Here is a 13,501-nt window from a genome sequence, read left to right as displayed (position 1 = left end):
ACTGATAACGGGAACTTTCTTTTGCTGGTGAACAACCTCTTTTTTTTTTAAGGTTTTTTTTTTTTTTTTTTGGTGGGAATCAAACATTTTGCGGAGTTGGGTTTACAGGAGAGCTCCTGTAACGAGATGCACCATATTTGCTTGTCGCAGATGCTACCAAAGCACTGGGGTTTGGAGAGAGACAACAGCAATAGCCAATGGTCTGAGACCACATGGCATAAAGGCACTAATAGCAATTAGCAATGGGAGGGACGTTTTTGTGTAGTGTTACAGACAAAGGTTTAGGACTGACAGGTGTCCTGTAATACTGACTTTCACAATGAGGGGCTGGTGTTTGTAGCGTGTTAACCTGCATGCCTACATTAGGCTAAAGACTCAAAAGCAGAGGGAGGTATATATATATGTCTGTAGAGTGTCACACAAGGTTCTGTAGACATTTTCTTTCAGTGCTCCATTTCGATTTGGGAATATTTTGTTTTGCAGCATCTGGCCTACAGGCATGCTCCATTGTCAAACTGCATTAACAGTCAAAAGAACAGACTACACTACCAAGAAGCCCCTGTCTGAGGCTAACCCTGGAAGGTTCAACATTCTTCAAGAGACATCACATCATACATGTGTAAGTAACCAACAACAAGGCTGATGGTGGGCAAAGAGCCAACTTTGCATTACAGGCTTTTAAAACCACAACGCAACTGTGTGGTAAAACACCTTGAAATCCAAATACTATAAACCAGGATGTGAGCGTCATTTTGACTCTTTGGTTCGAGTACCACAATCACCCAAAAATGTGGACCGTTTTTTTTCCCCACACACAAAATGCCAGGATATGCACAAGCACAAGTTCACCTTTCGGGATGCAATTTCAGAATGAACATTGGAGTTGATTCACCTTGTAATGACGCCAAGTGCAGTCACCTAAGCTCTCTGGGTAGGACTATGGAAGACTGTATGGAAACATTGCCAAACAAACAAAATAAATATCACAGATAATATATGGGAGAATAACATATAGACAGGAGTTAGAAAGGGTACCCTGTGTCAAGTTGTTAAATGTCTACAAGGATTTGAACAATATACCCGGTTTCCAGTTGGTTACTCAGAACCAGGAAGGTCCCATGAAAGTTAAGCGAGTTCATCCTAAACCCAGATGTGTCTGAGGCCAAGTTTGTTGTTTTCCCACAGAGAAACTGCGTCCAAAATGAACGACATCTGTGGTATGAGAAGGTGGCTAGGCTACACCTGTGTCTGAGATAGCATCACCATGGGTGGAGAAGCAAAGGTCTGGGGCCTTGGGGGGAGGGGGGGGGGGGACAGTCCGGTGCTGGGTCAGATATGTGCGCTTCTCGTGGTCTCGAAACTTGTTCCAGATGTGAGAATGTTTCCAGTATTTGTAAATCACATTTCTCCCCGCGCCTTTTCTTCGGGCCGATACCAAAGGCAACCGCAACCACTTCTAACCCTGCAGTTGGAGATCCCCATAACCTCTTGCTAGCTGACATCTTCCTGTATGGATGAGCAACTGGAGGCCCCCTTTCATCTCTCCATCTCAACCCTGTTCAAGACTGGACCAGAACTGGCAGCCTTTTTCAAGCGAGCCATACCAAAAAAACCTCGAAAGTTCATCCAAGTAAATACACGAGATAACATTTTTCATTTATATAATATAATAAATAATCAACCTTTGTTTATATCTTTATATGAAAAGGTCTGCCGAAAAAGATTTAAAAAAAAGGGGGGGGGGGGGGGTTATATAAGCCAGCATGTACTGCAGCAAAGCTCTTTATAAAGAGCATACTGCCTCTATAGGTGTGGAGCTGTCGACGTCTGGAGGTCCACAGCTCGCTGTTCTCAGTCTCTCTAGTCAGGTGGAAGGTAGATAGGTAGCTTCCATATCTTCTCCTTCTAAAGGCCTCAGGGGAGATGGTCAAGGCAGGATATAACAGGCCACCCTGCTGCCTTCTCTGAGGGGAAAGACCCGGAGAGAGAGACCACCACGAGAGGAAGGCCTTCAGAACTCCAACCAGAGACCTCTCCTCTCTCTGAAACCTCCCTCACTCTCTATGTCTTACTCCCTTCTCCACCGCATCCCCCCCTTACCTCCCTCCATCCATCCATCTTTCAAATAGTCACATGGAAGGAGTCCTGCAGCCAGCTGTCCTTGCTGGTCCCGTTCTTGGGACTCAAACCCTCCATCTCAAGGCCCTCCCCCGGAGGCAGGGCCTCCGTAGGGGTGGTCCCGGAGGCCTCCTGGTAGTACTCGTCCTCCTCGTCGAAGTAGCCGTTATCCAGGCCGCCGGCGCCGGCACTCAGGTCATGACAGCTGCCTTTGTACTCCTGGATGGACTCGTGCAGGGACCAGAGCTGGCACAGCAACGACATGTCCTGCTGCCGCAAACCCACCTGGGAGCAACAACAACAAGTTAACAACGACGAGTTAGGCGTTGGTTCAGAGTTAGGCGTTGGTTCAGAGTTAGGCGTTGGTTCCGAGTTAGGCGTTGGTTCCGAGTTAGGCGTTGGTTCAGAATTTACCGGCGTTCAACCAGTTGGTTTATCACAGATGCTGGCTGAGAGGAACAGCCAAAAGGATTAGTCAGTCATCATTATAGGATCAGTGCCAGGCCAAGGAACTTGATGTTGTGCGTGGGTTTTATTCCCTATTCAGTGTGACAAGTGTTGGGAAAGCTTTTGAGGTGAAAGTCAAACAGGAATATCTGGATGAGGGTGGGATGTAGCGATGGGGACTCACTGGTTGTCATGAAAGTGACTTACACCAATCCCGTGAGCTACAATTCACCCGCATTTCACGGTTGCAAAATCATTATGCCAGCTGTCAAGTAGCTATATGACGGTGTGTACAGCCAACTGTGTTTTATTTGACGGCACCAGGCTGACATTTGAAGGTTGGAATACAGATCAAAGCAAGATCTCGTGATTCAGCCCAAACAGCTGTTGCTCGCCCTATTTAAACCCGTTAAAAACACAACCCCTCAAGCAAGCTTTTCCAATTGTGCAATAAGATTTTCTTTACCATTTCTTTCCGTAGGAGAGCCAAAGCCGCATCAAGGTTGGCCGGTTTGTTTGCCAGCAAATTATCGGCGTTATTTCGCCCTCGGCTGAGGTCGTCTTGGATCATGGTCTTCTTCGCGTACATCCTCTCCATGTCTCTCCAAGACCCGCCGCTTGAGTTAAGCAGACCGCTCAAGCTCTTCGGCAGTGGGGGTAGCCCCTCGATACAGGCCAGTGTTCCGCCCGCAGTACCGTTCGCAGATTTCCCGTTCATCGTGGTGTCTTTGTAGAGCAAAAGCAACACCAAATGTTGGAGATGTTAAGAGTATCTTGGCGTCGGTTTAAATTACAACATTCGTTAAAGAAATGCGTTTTTCTATCGAGTACCATGCAACAGTCGATATTCTTTGCTGACCGAAACGCAGTAATCCCCCTCACGGGCTCGAGCTGACTTGCACTTCCTGTCTCTTTAGTTCCAGGCTGATGGGGCGTCTCCCTTGGTGACAGACATGAAACGGCTGGCTGAATATTCATAACTTTTGTTAGATTTGTATTGGACACAGATCACTAATTGTGTATACGTGTTCTGCATGATATTTAAATAACATAAGACATACAAAGGAAAAACAATATTAAGAGCCATATGCGAATGTTATATGAAATTAAATGTAATATGCAATTACTTCACTTCATGAAATATTGTGGAAGTCGTATTTTATCAATGGAAGCATGAAAGAAAGAAAGAAAGAAAGAAAGAAAGAAAGAAAGAAAGAAAGAAAGAATGAAAGAAAGAAAGAAAGAAAGAAAGAAAGAAAGAAAGAAAGAAAGAAAGAAAGAATGAAAGAAAGAAAGAAAGAAAGAGAGATGAACTCCGCAGACCACGTACGTTGCATCGGTACAATAGACATTTTGGTGGTAAGACCATTACAAAAGAGAGTGTGTGCAACAAAGGTGTCAGCCTACGAGACAGATGGTGAGCCTGTCTCTTCAACAACAACAGCCCTGGAGACAAAGAGGCAAAAGAACCAAACGCACACAGGCACACGCTAGCCACACACCGGCAGATGTCAGAAACGTACCCTTTGTTACTGTATGCCCTTAGAAAGAAAAACTCCAGTTCAACCACTTAGCTCACACCAGTAGAATTATCTCCAATTATATAAATTGACGGATAGTGAGTCCCTTTTAAACGACATTGAGGTCTTCTTGCATGTGATTCTGAAGGTCTCTTAAAGCAGAGTCAAGGACACTGCACCTCTAAGCCTTCATGATCAACATAAGTGCTGTAGTTGCTGTTTGACAGGCCGCTCAAGATGAGGAGATTAGGCCAGTGTATGTACCCCCCGGGGCGTCATTTAAATATGTGTCAGTGATAGCACGCAGCCAGCTCCTAATCTGAAACATTGCTCACTTCTCCAGATCCCTCTCTCACAAAGAAAACACATCCCATAAGTGGCTGCCACAATCTGTAAATGTAGCAGACCCCCAAAGAGAGGAACACCAACCCAAATGAAAACAAACACAGAATATGAATTACACCATGAGGCCTGTTCAAATGCAAATAGGTCTTCATGAGCGTGAAAGGGCTTGAATTGTTCCAGAACAATATTCGTAGAAAGCAGGATTGCTGTCTGGCACTTAAGCTGTAGGAGACACAATGCCAACGAGAAGACTTGAGGATGTGCCTTGTATCAGGCAGAAAGAAGCACAAAGAGATGCAAAAGAGAAAACTCCAACAGGCCTGTGTGGAAAATAAACCTTTTTACTTGACACAAGACCAGTGTGTACACCCGTATTTCTAAACAACTTGGTCTTTGAACCTTGTCTTAGTTAGTTACCGACTGCCCTCTTGCTCTAGAGTGCAATGCCTTTGGGGAAATGGAAAATCTATTCAGGAGCATCTGAGCATGACCATGCATTGAAGTATATGTGTTTGAAAATGATGTGATCTTTCCAGACAATTAACAGAGCACTGTGAGATGACAACACAGCTCTTGTGGCTGCTTTATTGATCCCCAATATGCTGACTGACTTTAAAGAAAGAACTGTATGCAAACACATCCATTCGAGTAGAACGTTTATTTCACAACATTTTATTTTCAAGTGAAACTGGACAAAAATATAAAAGGTAAAATACAATTCAAGTTTTGCATCAAGGCAATGAATCCAACACACTCAGTATATCGTATTCCTCCAACATTAAAATACTTTTTTTAAACGAAACAAACAGGCAACTATTGTAAATACGTTTTAAAGGCTGACAGAAACTGACAACATAACATTAAATAAAAGGTTAAAAGGCATTATGTCTTAGTGTTGTGGTTCAGAACAGCATAGAATAGCACCACAGTACCAAATGACCGAGGTCACCCAACGCCCTTGTCACACCCCAACTGAATGCGGAATGAATTCTCAAAACTGAGAAGACTTGAACCACAAGCAGGTGTGAAATACAATACTGCCTGATCAGCATCACAGCCTGTCAGCATCACCCCTCCAAACGCTGTACCACAGCAAGTCTAAAGAGGCAGCAGAGATGGGTTTACATAGCCTAAAGCATTTATTTTATGAGAAAGTACACCAAATATTATTTTGTAATGATTGCTTGTGTCCACCACTAAGTAAAGTCACTCCACAAATCAGTCCCTGCATATTTTTTTTTAAAGCACCGGTTGTTACTAAATCAGTGACTTCTAGTCAGTGGTCATTTATAAAAATGTTTTTGTCTCCACTGGTGTCTCGCTGCGAGAGATGGGAACTAAGAGCATCATGATGTAGGACAAACAAATCTCAAACTGAAGGTACAGGGACTTGGGAATCCGCTCTATGTGGTTACAAAAGATATAGTAGCAAATCCTTCACATGTCCACATTCCCAGCATCCAACAAACCAATAACATCGCAGTCAGTGCTTTGGTCCTATTGAAAAGTCCCTGAGCCGGGTGATAAAATGCCACGGCTGTGTTTCTTCCTCGCGCTGTTGTCCATTAGGACAGACAGGAGTCTAGATGTTCATTGATTTTGGCCTCCGGCACCTTGACTTGGCACACTGGGCAGCTCACTGTCAGGCTGCTGGAAGCCCCACCACTGGCCTGGGCAACAGGGGTGGAGGTGGAGGGGGCTGGGGCTGGACCTGGGGCTGGGAGGGCTGCCCTTGAGGCTCCTCCCTGTCTCCCGTCCCTGGAGGTGGTGGTAGATGAAGAGGAGGAGGAGGATGAAGATTCTCCCATGGTCTTCCGGAAGAAGTCGAAGATGTCGGCGGAGGTCCGGTTGTCCCGAGGTCTCTTCCTGGAACTGATGCCCCCGGATTGGCTGGTAGGGTCTCTGGTCTGAATCTCCTCAGGAGGTTTTGACACAGTGGAGGAACCAGCCGCACTCTGAGAGGTCTGAAGGCTTCTGGAGTTGAATAGGTCCTGTACAGACTGCTGTTTGGTCTTTGGTAACGTGTTCATTGGCATGGCCACCTCTCGGCTGGGTTTGGGAATCCTGACGGGGGAGCCATTGATGTTGACGAAAACCCTGGTGTTGCTGACTGACTTCTTCATAGGCGGTCTCTTGCTTGGAGGGGCACTGGGGGCTCCACCTGCTGGTGAGCTTGTGTTACTACCTCTGATGGGGCTACTGCCATTAAGCCATCCAGGTGAGCCTACCGTTTTATTGGCTGACAGGGCTGGGGGGGACATCCGGGGCTTGGCTGGGGAGACTGGGGGGAAAAGAGGTGGCCGTGTGGGGCTGGGCCCAGAGGGTTTGTTGATGGATGTTGAGGATGACGATTGAGAGCTTCCACCCAGCAGGAAACCTTTGCCGCTGAAGGGGATGATATTCCTGATGTCCTGTAAACCGGAACCTAAGAGTAAAATAAACATATTAAAATCAAAAAAGGCTGAAATACACTCAATGAGACATGGCTTAAACAGCAGATATTTGCATAGGTGGCTGCCAACATACAGTACTTGCGTTAAATGCATGCACTAGGGGGCAGTGTCGCATTTTCCAGGTAAAAAAATTACACAAATCAAAGAAGAAACACAGAAATGGAAACTCAGACAATCGGAAATGAAAATGTTATTTTCCCACCCTTACTGATCACATCTCCGGTCATAATATACAACTATTCATTTAATTGTGTAGAAACAGATAAGAGAAGGCACTGCAAGAATGCATTGGGTGCTTTTGCCGTTTGTTTACCACTGGATATACTCCCCTGCTCAGCCAATCAGCGTTTGACACACAGGGGCACAGATACAGGCTACGTGTCGTTTTTTGAGGTGTGTGCATAAATGGGGTTTCAAACCGACCTGCTGTTGTGCTGGAGGGCTTCCTGTTGACTGTGGGCTTGGTTTCGGAGCCCTCCTTGCCGCCCTCTCCTTTGGCCTTCCCCTTCTTCTCCTTGCCGCCCTCTCCCTTGCCCTTCCCCTTCTTCCCGTAGCCCTCCGGCTCCTTCACCTTGGTGTACGTGCCCCCGCAGCTGCTCTGGTGGCCCCCCCACCAGGGGTCCAGGGACGAGGGGGCCCGGTTCATGGCCCGCTTCACGTAGCCGAAGAAGGGCTTGCGGTTCTGACACGGGCCATTGCAGCGCCACCAGTGCTGACGGTACAGGTCCACCTCATCGTTGAAGGTGTGGTACACCTAGAGGGACGTAAACAGATTTCACGTCAGTGTTGGGTCTATGGAGTGTCCTCTTTTACTAGTAGGGGACTGTTTCTTTTGTGGTCTTCCAAAACCTTGTTTGAAGTCGTTTCCATTGTTCAAATATTCTAGTTTTGAAGTTGTCTACTAGTCCTTGGCTATGACATTTGCAAAGACTGATTCAAGAGTCGAGTGTCAGCGACATCATGCAAGTGATGTCACAGATGACTCCAAACAAGCAGAACGGAAGCTTACGGTGATCTTAGTCCCAGTAGCCTGGTTGATTCTGTCCATGTGCTTGCAGAACTCCGGCCCATGTCCGTCCCTGTCTCGATTGTTCTGGGTCACGAACAACAGAGCGTGAATCATCTCATGAAGAAGCGTCTGAAATCAGAAAATGATAGATCAGATGACTATAAACCACTTGAGATACGGAAATGTGTCAAAGACCTGGTCTCAGGCATTATCAATCACTTAAGACAGCCGACCAACAGAAAACCACCACTGATCCTTTCCCAGTAGATATACACTACCAAAAGACACGGTTAGGAAGCATTTATAGTGAGGAGTGTGTTTAGCCGGTTATATATAGCACCAGTTATCTAGCCTGTCATATAAACCTCGGTGAATCAGTAAATACTCAGTAAATACTGAACATTTGAGTGTGTGTGCTGATCAAGGTAGGTCACCTGGACAAGATCCCGTCTGGGTCTAAGCTTCAGTAACGGCTCGCTGAGACGTATGGAACACAGTCCACCTCGACCCTCGTAGGAGCACACACCTGCACATCTGGCAAAAGAGAGCAGGACTCACAGATGTCGTAAAAAATGACCCCTGATCATAACACTCATCTTCCAGGTAGGTTAGGACCATATTTTGACCTGAGAATAACATTCAACAATCTACAACTCACAGAGTCATCCTAGGGCTCCATTTGACCTCCACACCGCAGAGTTTCCCCCAGAAAAAGGTGTCGTTGAACTCAAGGAACATGGACCTCACATCGGGGTTGGGGTCCAGCGTTTCCCATGACTCGTCCACGATAGACATTGGCCTCTCGGGGTCGACACGCGGGCGCGTATACGGGGTGACACTGCTGCCGCCAGACTCAACTTTTCGTTTTTTGCTGCTTTGTCCAAAACTGTCTCCATCATCATTGAGTGTGGATTGGAACGCCTCGTGGTCAAACTGCTCCTGCAGCTGAATGGCGAGCAAATAATCTTCGTCCATGTTCAACAAAGGATGAACAGATGCCCACTTCACTCGTTCAGCTTATTATTTGCCGGGGTGTGATAGTGATCTAACGTTTATGACTGATTCTAGCACTAGCAGCAGAGTTGTCAAGCCGAGTCAATCGAATCAGTCATGTCGATTGTGGCTTTCGAGTCCTGTTAACCCTAATATCCAGTTTATATCCATCCATCTCAGTATAGTTCACTTGCTGGCTAGTAAGTTATTTGTTAACCAGGTAACGGAATTAAGCTAAAGACCGAAGCTTTAAGTTGCACTACCCGCGCCGTCCCCTTTCTTTCAAATTGCTGCACTGTTCCTGTTTACGTGGGTTCGGTGGCATTCCAATTCAAAACGTCCGTTCGCTTTGTACGCTTCATTATAAATAATATTCATAAATAACGCCCGTAGTTCATAGGGAAAGCTGACTATAGACCCGAACGAATTCAACATGAACAAATGACCTAAATATATCTGAATGAAATTGCTGTTACAATACATAAACAAGAGCATACGATAGTGACCACTTTTGGAATTGGAATTTAACCAGTGTGGGCAAATAACTGTTGTCCAACTAAAACCACCCACGGAAATTACAAAACAATTTACTAGTATATTTACTGATACCTAATTAACAAATATAATTGTCAGTAGATTCTCATAGTATGATTTATTGTTAAATATTTCAGTTATCTTATAAAATATATGTTTGTGCAACCAATTCTTGTTGTGTCCTATGTCATTTGTTGGCCATCTATTTTCCCAGATCGTGACGTTTCAGGGAGTAAACCCGTGATGTTTCCTGTATTGTTGAAGCTCGCAGTTGAGTTACAGTGGTGAAGCGTCATCGTTTTGTCTGTTATAGTTTCGATGAAACAATTTTTTGTGTTAAATAGACAACGATAAAGTATTGAATATGACCGACACAGCTGGCAGGCTGCGCAAGCAGCTAGAATCAGCTCATTTCGACCCTCAAAACTACGTCAAACAGCTGTCACAACTCTCCGATGGAGACCGAGATTTGCAGGAGCACCGTCAGAAAATACAAACCCTTGCTGACGAAACGGCTCAAAACCTGAAGAAAAACGTCTACAAGAATTACAGACAGTTCATTGAGACTGCTAAAGAGATCTCGTATTTGGAAAGTGAGATGTACCAGCTGAGCCACATTCTAACCGAGCAGAAGAGCATCATGGAGAGCATAACGCAGGCCCTGCTTTCTACCGACAAGGACGAGACTTCCAAAGAGATGCTGGCCGCCTTCCCTAAGGAAACGGAGGAGGTGAAACAGAGGACGCTTACCACTCTGCTGGAGAGAGTGGAGGGCTGCAAAAATATAATGGAAACACCCGGGAGATACCTGGTGTACAACGGTGACTTGGTCGAATATGACGTGGACAGCATGTCCTCCATTCAGAAAGTGCATGCCTTCCTGATGAATGACTGCCTCCTCATCGCCACATGGCTGGCGACCCGCCGAGGCACCGAGAAATATAAATACAATGCACTTTATGACCTGGAGAGCTTCGCCATCGTCAACGTGAAGGACAACCCTCCAATGAAGGACATGTTCAAGATCCTCATGTTCCCCGAGAGCCGCATTTTCCAGGCGGAGAACAGCAAAGTGAAGAAGGAGTGGCTGGAAATCCTGGACGAGACCAAGAAGAACAAAGCGACCAAGGACAAACACAAGAAGGAGGAGGAGGTCCCTCACTCTCCAGTCAGGCCGGAGCCCTCCTCGGTCTCCACCAACCCCTTTGACGACGAGGAGCCCGTCGACTCTGACGAGGCCGTGGACCTGAGCTTGGAGTGGATCCAGGATCTCCCCGAAGACCTGGACGTTTGCATCGCCCAACGGGACTTCGAGGGCGCCGTGGACCTCCTGGACAAGCTCAACGAGTACCTGAAAGACCAGCCCGCCAGCCCCACGGTGAAGGAGCTGAGGGGGAAGGTGGACGAGCGCGTCCGCCAGCTCACCGAGGTGCTCGTGTTCGAGCTCTCCCCGGACCGGTCCCTCCGAGGCGGCCCCAAGGCCACGCGGAGGGCCGTGTCCCAGCTCATCCGCCTGGGCCAGTCCACCAAAGCCTGCGAGCTCTTCCTGAAGAACCGCGCGGCCGCCGTGCAGACGGCCATCCGCCAGCTCCGCATCGAAGGCGCCACGCTGCTCTACATCCACAAGCTGTGCAACATCTTCTTCACCAGCCTGCTGGAGACGGCCAAGGAGTTCGAGACGGACTTCGCCGGCAACACAGGCTGCTACTCGGCCTTCGTGGTGTGGTCGCGCTCGGCCGCGCGGATGTTCGTGGACGCCTTCAGCAAGCAGGTGTTCGACAGCAAGGAGAGCCTGTCCACGGCGGCCGAGTGCGTGAAGGTGGCCAAGGAGCACTGCCGGCAGCTGAGCGACATCGGGCTGGACCTGACGTTCACGCTGCAGTCGCTGCTGGTGAAGGACGTGAAGGCGGCACTGCAGAGCTATAAGGAGGTCATCATGGAGGCCACCAAGCACCGCAACTCCGAGGAGATGTGGAGGAAGATGAACCTGATGACGCCCGAGGCCCTGGCCAAGCTCAAGGCAGGTGGACCCGGGGCGTGCCGGTGTGGTGGACGTGCGGGAGCGTGACGTGTGGAGGAGTGTGCGAATGTGGACAGAAAAGGGAGCACTTGTGTGATCGATGTAGAGGAGGGGGGTGTGCGCGCGTGTGTGCGAGGAGAGGATGAGATTGAGGGTAGAGGACCTATATCCTATACAAAACGTTAAACCGTCCACCCTTTCCTCTCTCTCCTGTCCTCTCTCAATTCTTCCCCCTCTCTCTATTTTCCCTCTCTCTATTCTTCACTTTCTCATCTCCCTCACTCTCTCTTTCCCTATCTCTATTCTTCTCACTCTCCACTCTCTCTTCCTATCTCTATTCTTGTCCCTCCCTCCCTCCGCTCTCTCTTCTCCGTCTCCCCCCTCCCTACCTCCATTCTTTCTCTATCCCCCCCCCCCCCTCCCCAGGAGGAGATGCGCGCCTGCGGCATCGCCGGCTTCGACCAGTACACCGGCGACAACTGCTGGGTGAACCTGAGCTACACCGTGGTGGCCTTCACCAAGCAGCTGATGGGCTTCCTGGAGGAAGGCCTCAAGCTCTACTTCCCCGAGCTGCACATGGTGCTGCTGGAGAGCCTGAGGGAGATCATCCTGGTGGCCGTGCAGCACGTGGACTACAGCCTGCGCTGCGAGCAGGAGCCCGAGAAGAAGGCCTTCATCCTGCAGAACGCCTCCTTCCTCCACGAGACGGTGCTGGTGGTGGTGGAGAGGCGCTTCGAGGAGGGCGTGGGCAAGCCGGCCAAGCAGCTGCAGGACCTGAGGAAGAGCATGCGGCCGGTGAGGGTGAACCCGGAGAGCACCATGTCCATGGTGTAAGAGGCCGCCCCCCCCCGTCCGCGAGGTGTGCGTCCCACGTCGACGTGCCTCTCTCGTTCATGACTTTGCTCACGGACTGCAGAGAATGATCCGGAACCGGCTGATTTAGTCATTTCCTCGTTTTTGGGGTGTTTCTGTGCTGGATGATAAGTGTAGGGGATGGGCGGGTGGGAAACGGTTGATGTTTGAAGCTGCATGTCATCGAAAGGCACCGCTCGAATGCTCGTGTAATAAAAGTGCTGCACTCGCTTACTGTGGTCTCAGGGTCGATCATTGCGGGGTTCCCAGGCTGAGGGAGCCTTGTCCAATACGAGCTGCGAACGTGTGACGATGGCACTAAGTCTTGAATTATTTTCGACCAGGGAGATCGACTCAGAGAGACAAGGGGAGAAATCCGCACAGAAGGACCTTGCAACTTGCATGACAAGATTCAGGATTAATTTAAATCTGATTTTCTAGACCAAATGACACGTGCAACCAAAAGATCAAAATGCAAGGGGATTTTCGAAATCTAGTGTACAATATTGAAATCCATAATCTTCTTAAGGAAATAGTTTCCCCTGTGTTCTAAGTGAACATTGTTTGAAAATTGTGCTGTCCTTGTTTCGGCGTGAAAAGACGGGGCTTTTTTCTGTACGGATTGATTTAATATCAAAACAAACAAACATCCCTCTATGACCTGATATTGGCGCACGCGGTTCTGCAATTGAATTTGTTCTCCATCGCTGAGCTTCACAATAAAATCGTCCATTAAAGCTCAGCTGCACTCTGGAAGGGAGTGTCCGTCACAACAACAAAACGAAAAAGATTCCTTTTCTTCCTTTTAACCCTTGTGCTGCCTTCGGGTCACATGACCAAAAGGTTCACAACGAACGATCGTTGTGTTTACCCAATTTTACCCAATACAAAAGCAAATAAAAATAATTTTCTTTTAACCTTCGCAATGTGGGGGGTCTGAGACAGCCCAACGGTTAAGAGAAAATGCTTCACTTTGTTTCTGTATGCCGTAAAGTTGTCGTAACCGAAGGTGGGTCACAATGACTGATGGGTCAGAATGACCCGAGGAGAACACAAGGGTTAAGGTTTTTAGTGTAATTGGGTTGAGGGATTGTGACTGTTTGTTTAGGTAGGCCCAGGGAAACTGGGTTCTGATTGGTGGGTGCCTGGATTGAACCTACAGCGGGGTTTCTGCACCGAGTCCATGGACTATCATTTATGGATGACCTTC

General features: G+C 48.0%; 3 protein-coding genes across 3 annotated transcripts; 1 reads left to right on the top strand and 2 right to left on the bottom strand.

The window, feature by feature from the left end:
* On the bottom strand, nt 1-3,453 carry fam89a (family with sequence similarity 89 member A). Its single transcript, XM_084700796.1, has 2 exons — nt 3,032-3,453; nt 1-2,403 (listed from the first exon to the last, which is right to left on the bottom strand). The coding sequence occupies exons 1-2, from the start codon at nt 3,281-3,283 to the stop codon at nt 2,122-2,124; spliced, it is 534 nt and encodes a 177-aa protein (XP_084556922.1). The 5' UTR covers nt 3,284-3,453; the 3' UTR covers nt 1-2,121.
* Nucleotides 3,454-5,073: 1,620 nt separating this feature from the next.
* On the bottom strand, nt 5,074-9,404 carry sprtn (SprT-like N-terminal domain). The gene is made up of 5 exons (XM_084700855.1): nt 8,551-9,404; nt 8,327-8,426; nt 7,893-8,021; nt 7,307-7,637; nt 5,074-6,855 (listed from the first exon to the last, which is right to left on the bottom strand). Exons 1-5 carry the CDS (start codon nt 8,865-8,867, stop codon nt 5,996-5,998), a joined length of 1,737 nt encoding a protein of 578 aa, XP_084556981.1. The 5' UTR covers nt 8,868-9,404; the 3' UTR covers nt 5,074-5,995.
* Nucleotides 9,405-9,655: 251 nt separating this feature from the next.
* exoc8 (exocyst complex component 8) lies at nt 9,656-12,522 on the top strand. Its single transcript, XM_084700836.1, has 2 exons — nt 9,656-11,439; nt 11,866-12,522. The coding sequence occupies exons 1-2, from the start codon at nt 9,784-9,786 to the stop codon at nt 12,271-12,273; spliced, it is 2,064 nt and encodes a 687-aa protein (XP_084556962.1). The 5' UTR covers nt 9,656-9,783; the 3' UTR covers nt 12,274-12,522.
* The last annotated feature ends 979 nt before the right edge of the window (nt 12,523-13,501 follow it).

This window comes from Hypomesus nipponensis, chromosome 6 (assembly GCF_054491055.1).
Source record: "Hypomesus nipponensis isolate SF chromosome 6, ASM5449105v1, whole genome shotgun sequence".
In the NCBI taxonomy this organism is placed as follows: Eukaryota; Metazoa; Chordata; class Actinopteri; order Osmeriformes; family Osmeridae; genus Hypomesus; species Hypomesus nipponensis.
Note: the sequence above shows the minus strand (reverse complement) of the source record. Positions and strands in the feature narration are given on the sequence as shown.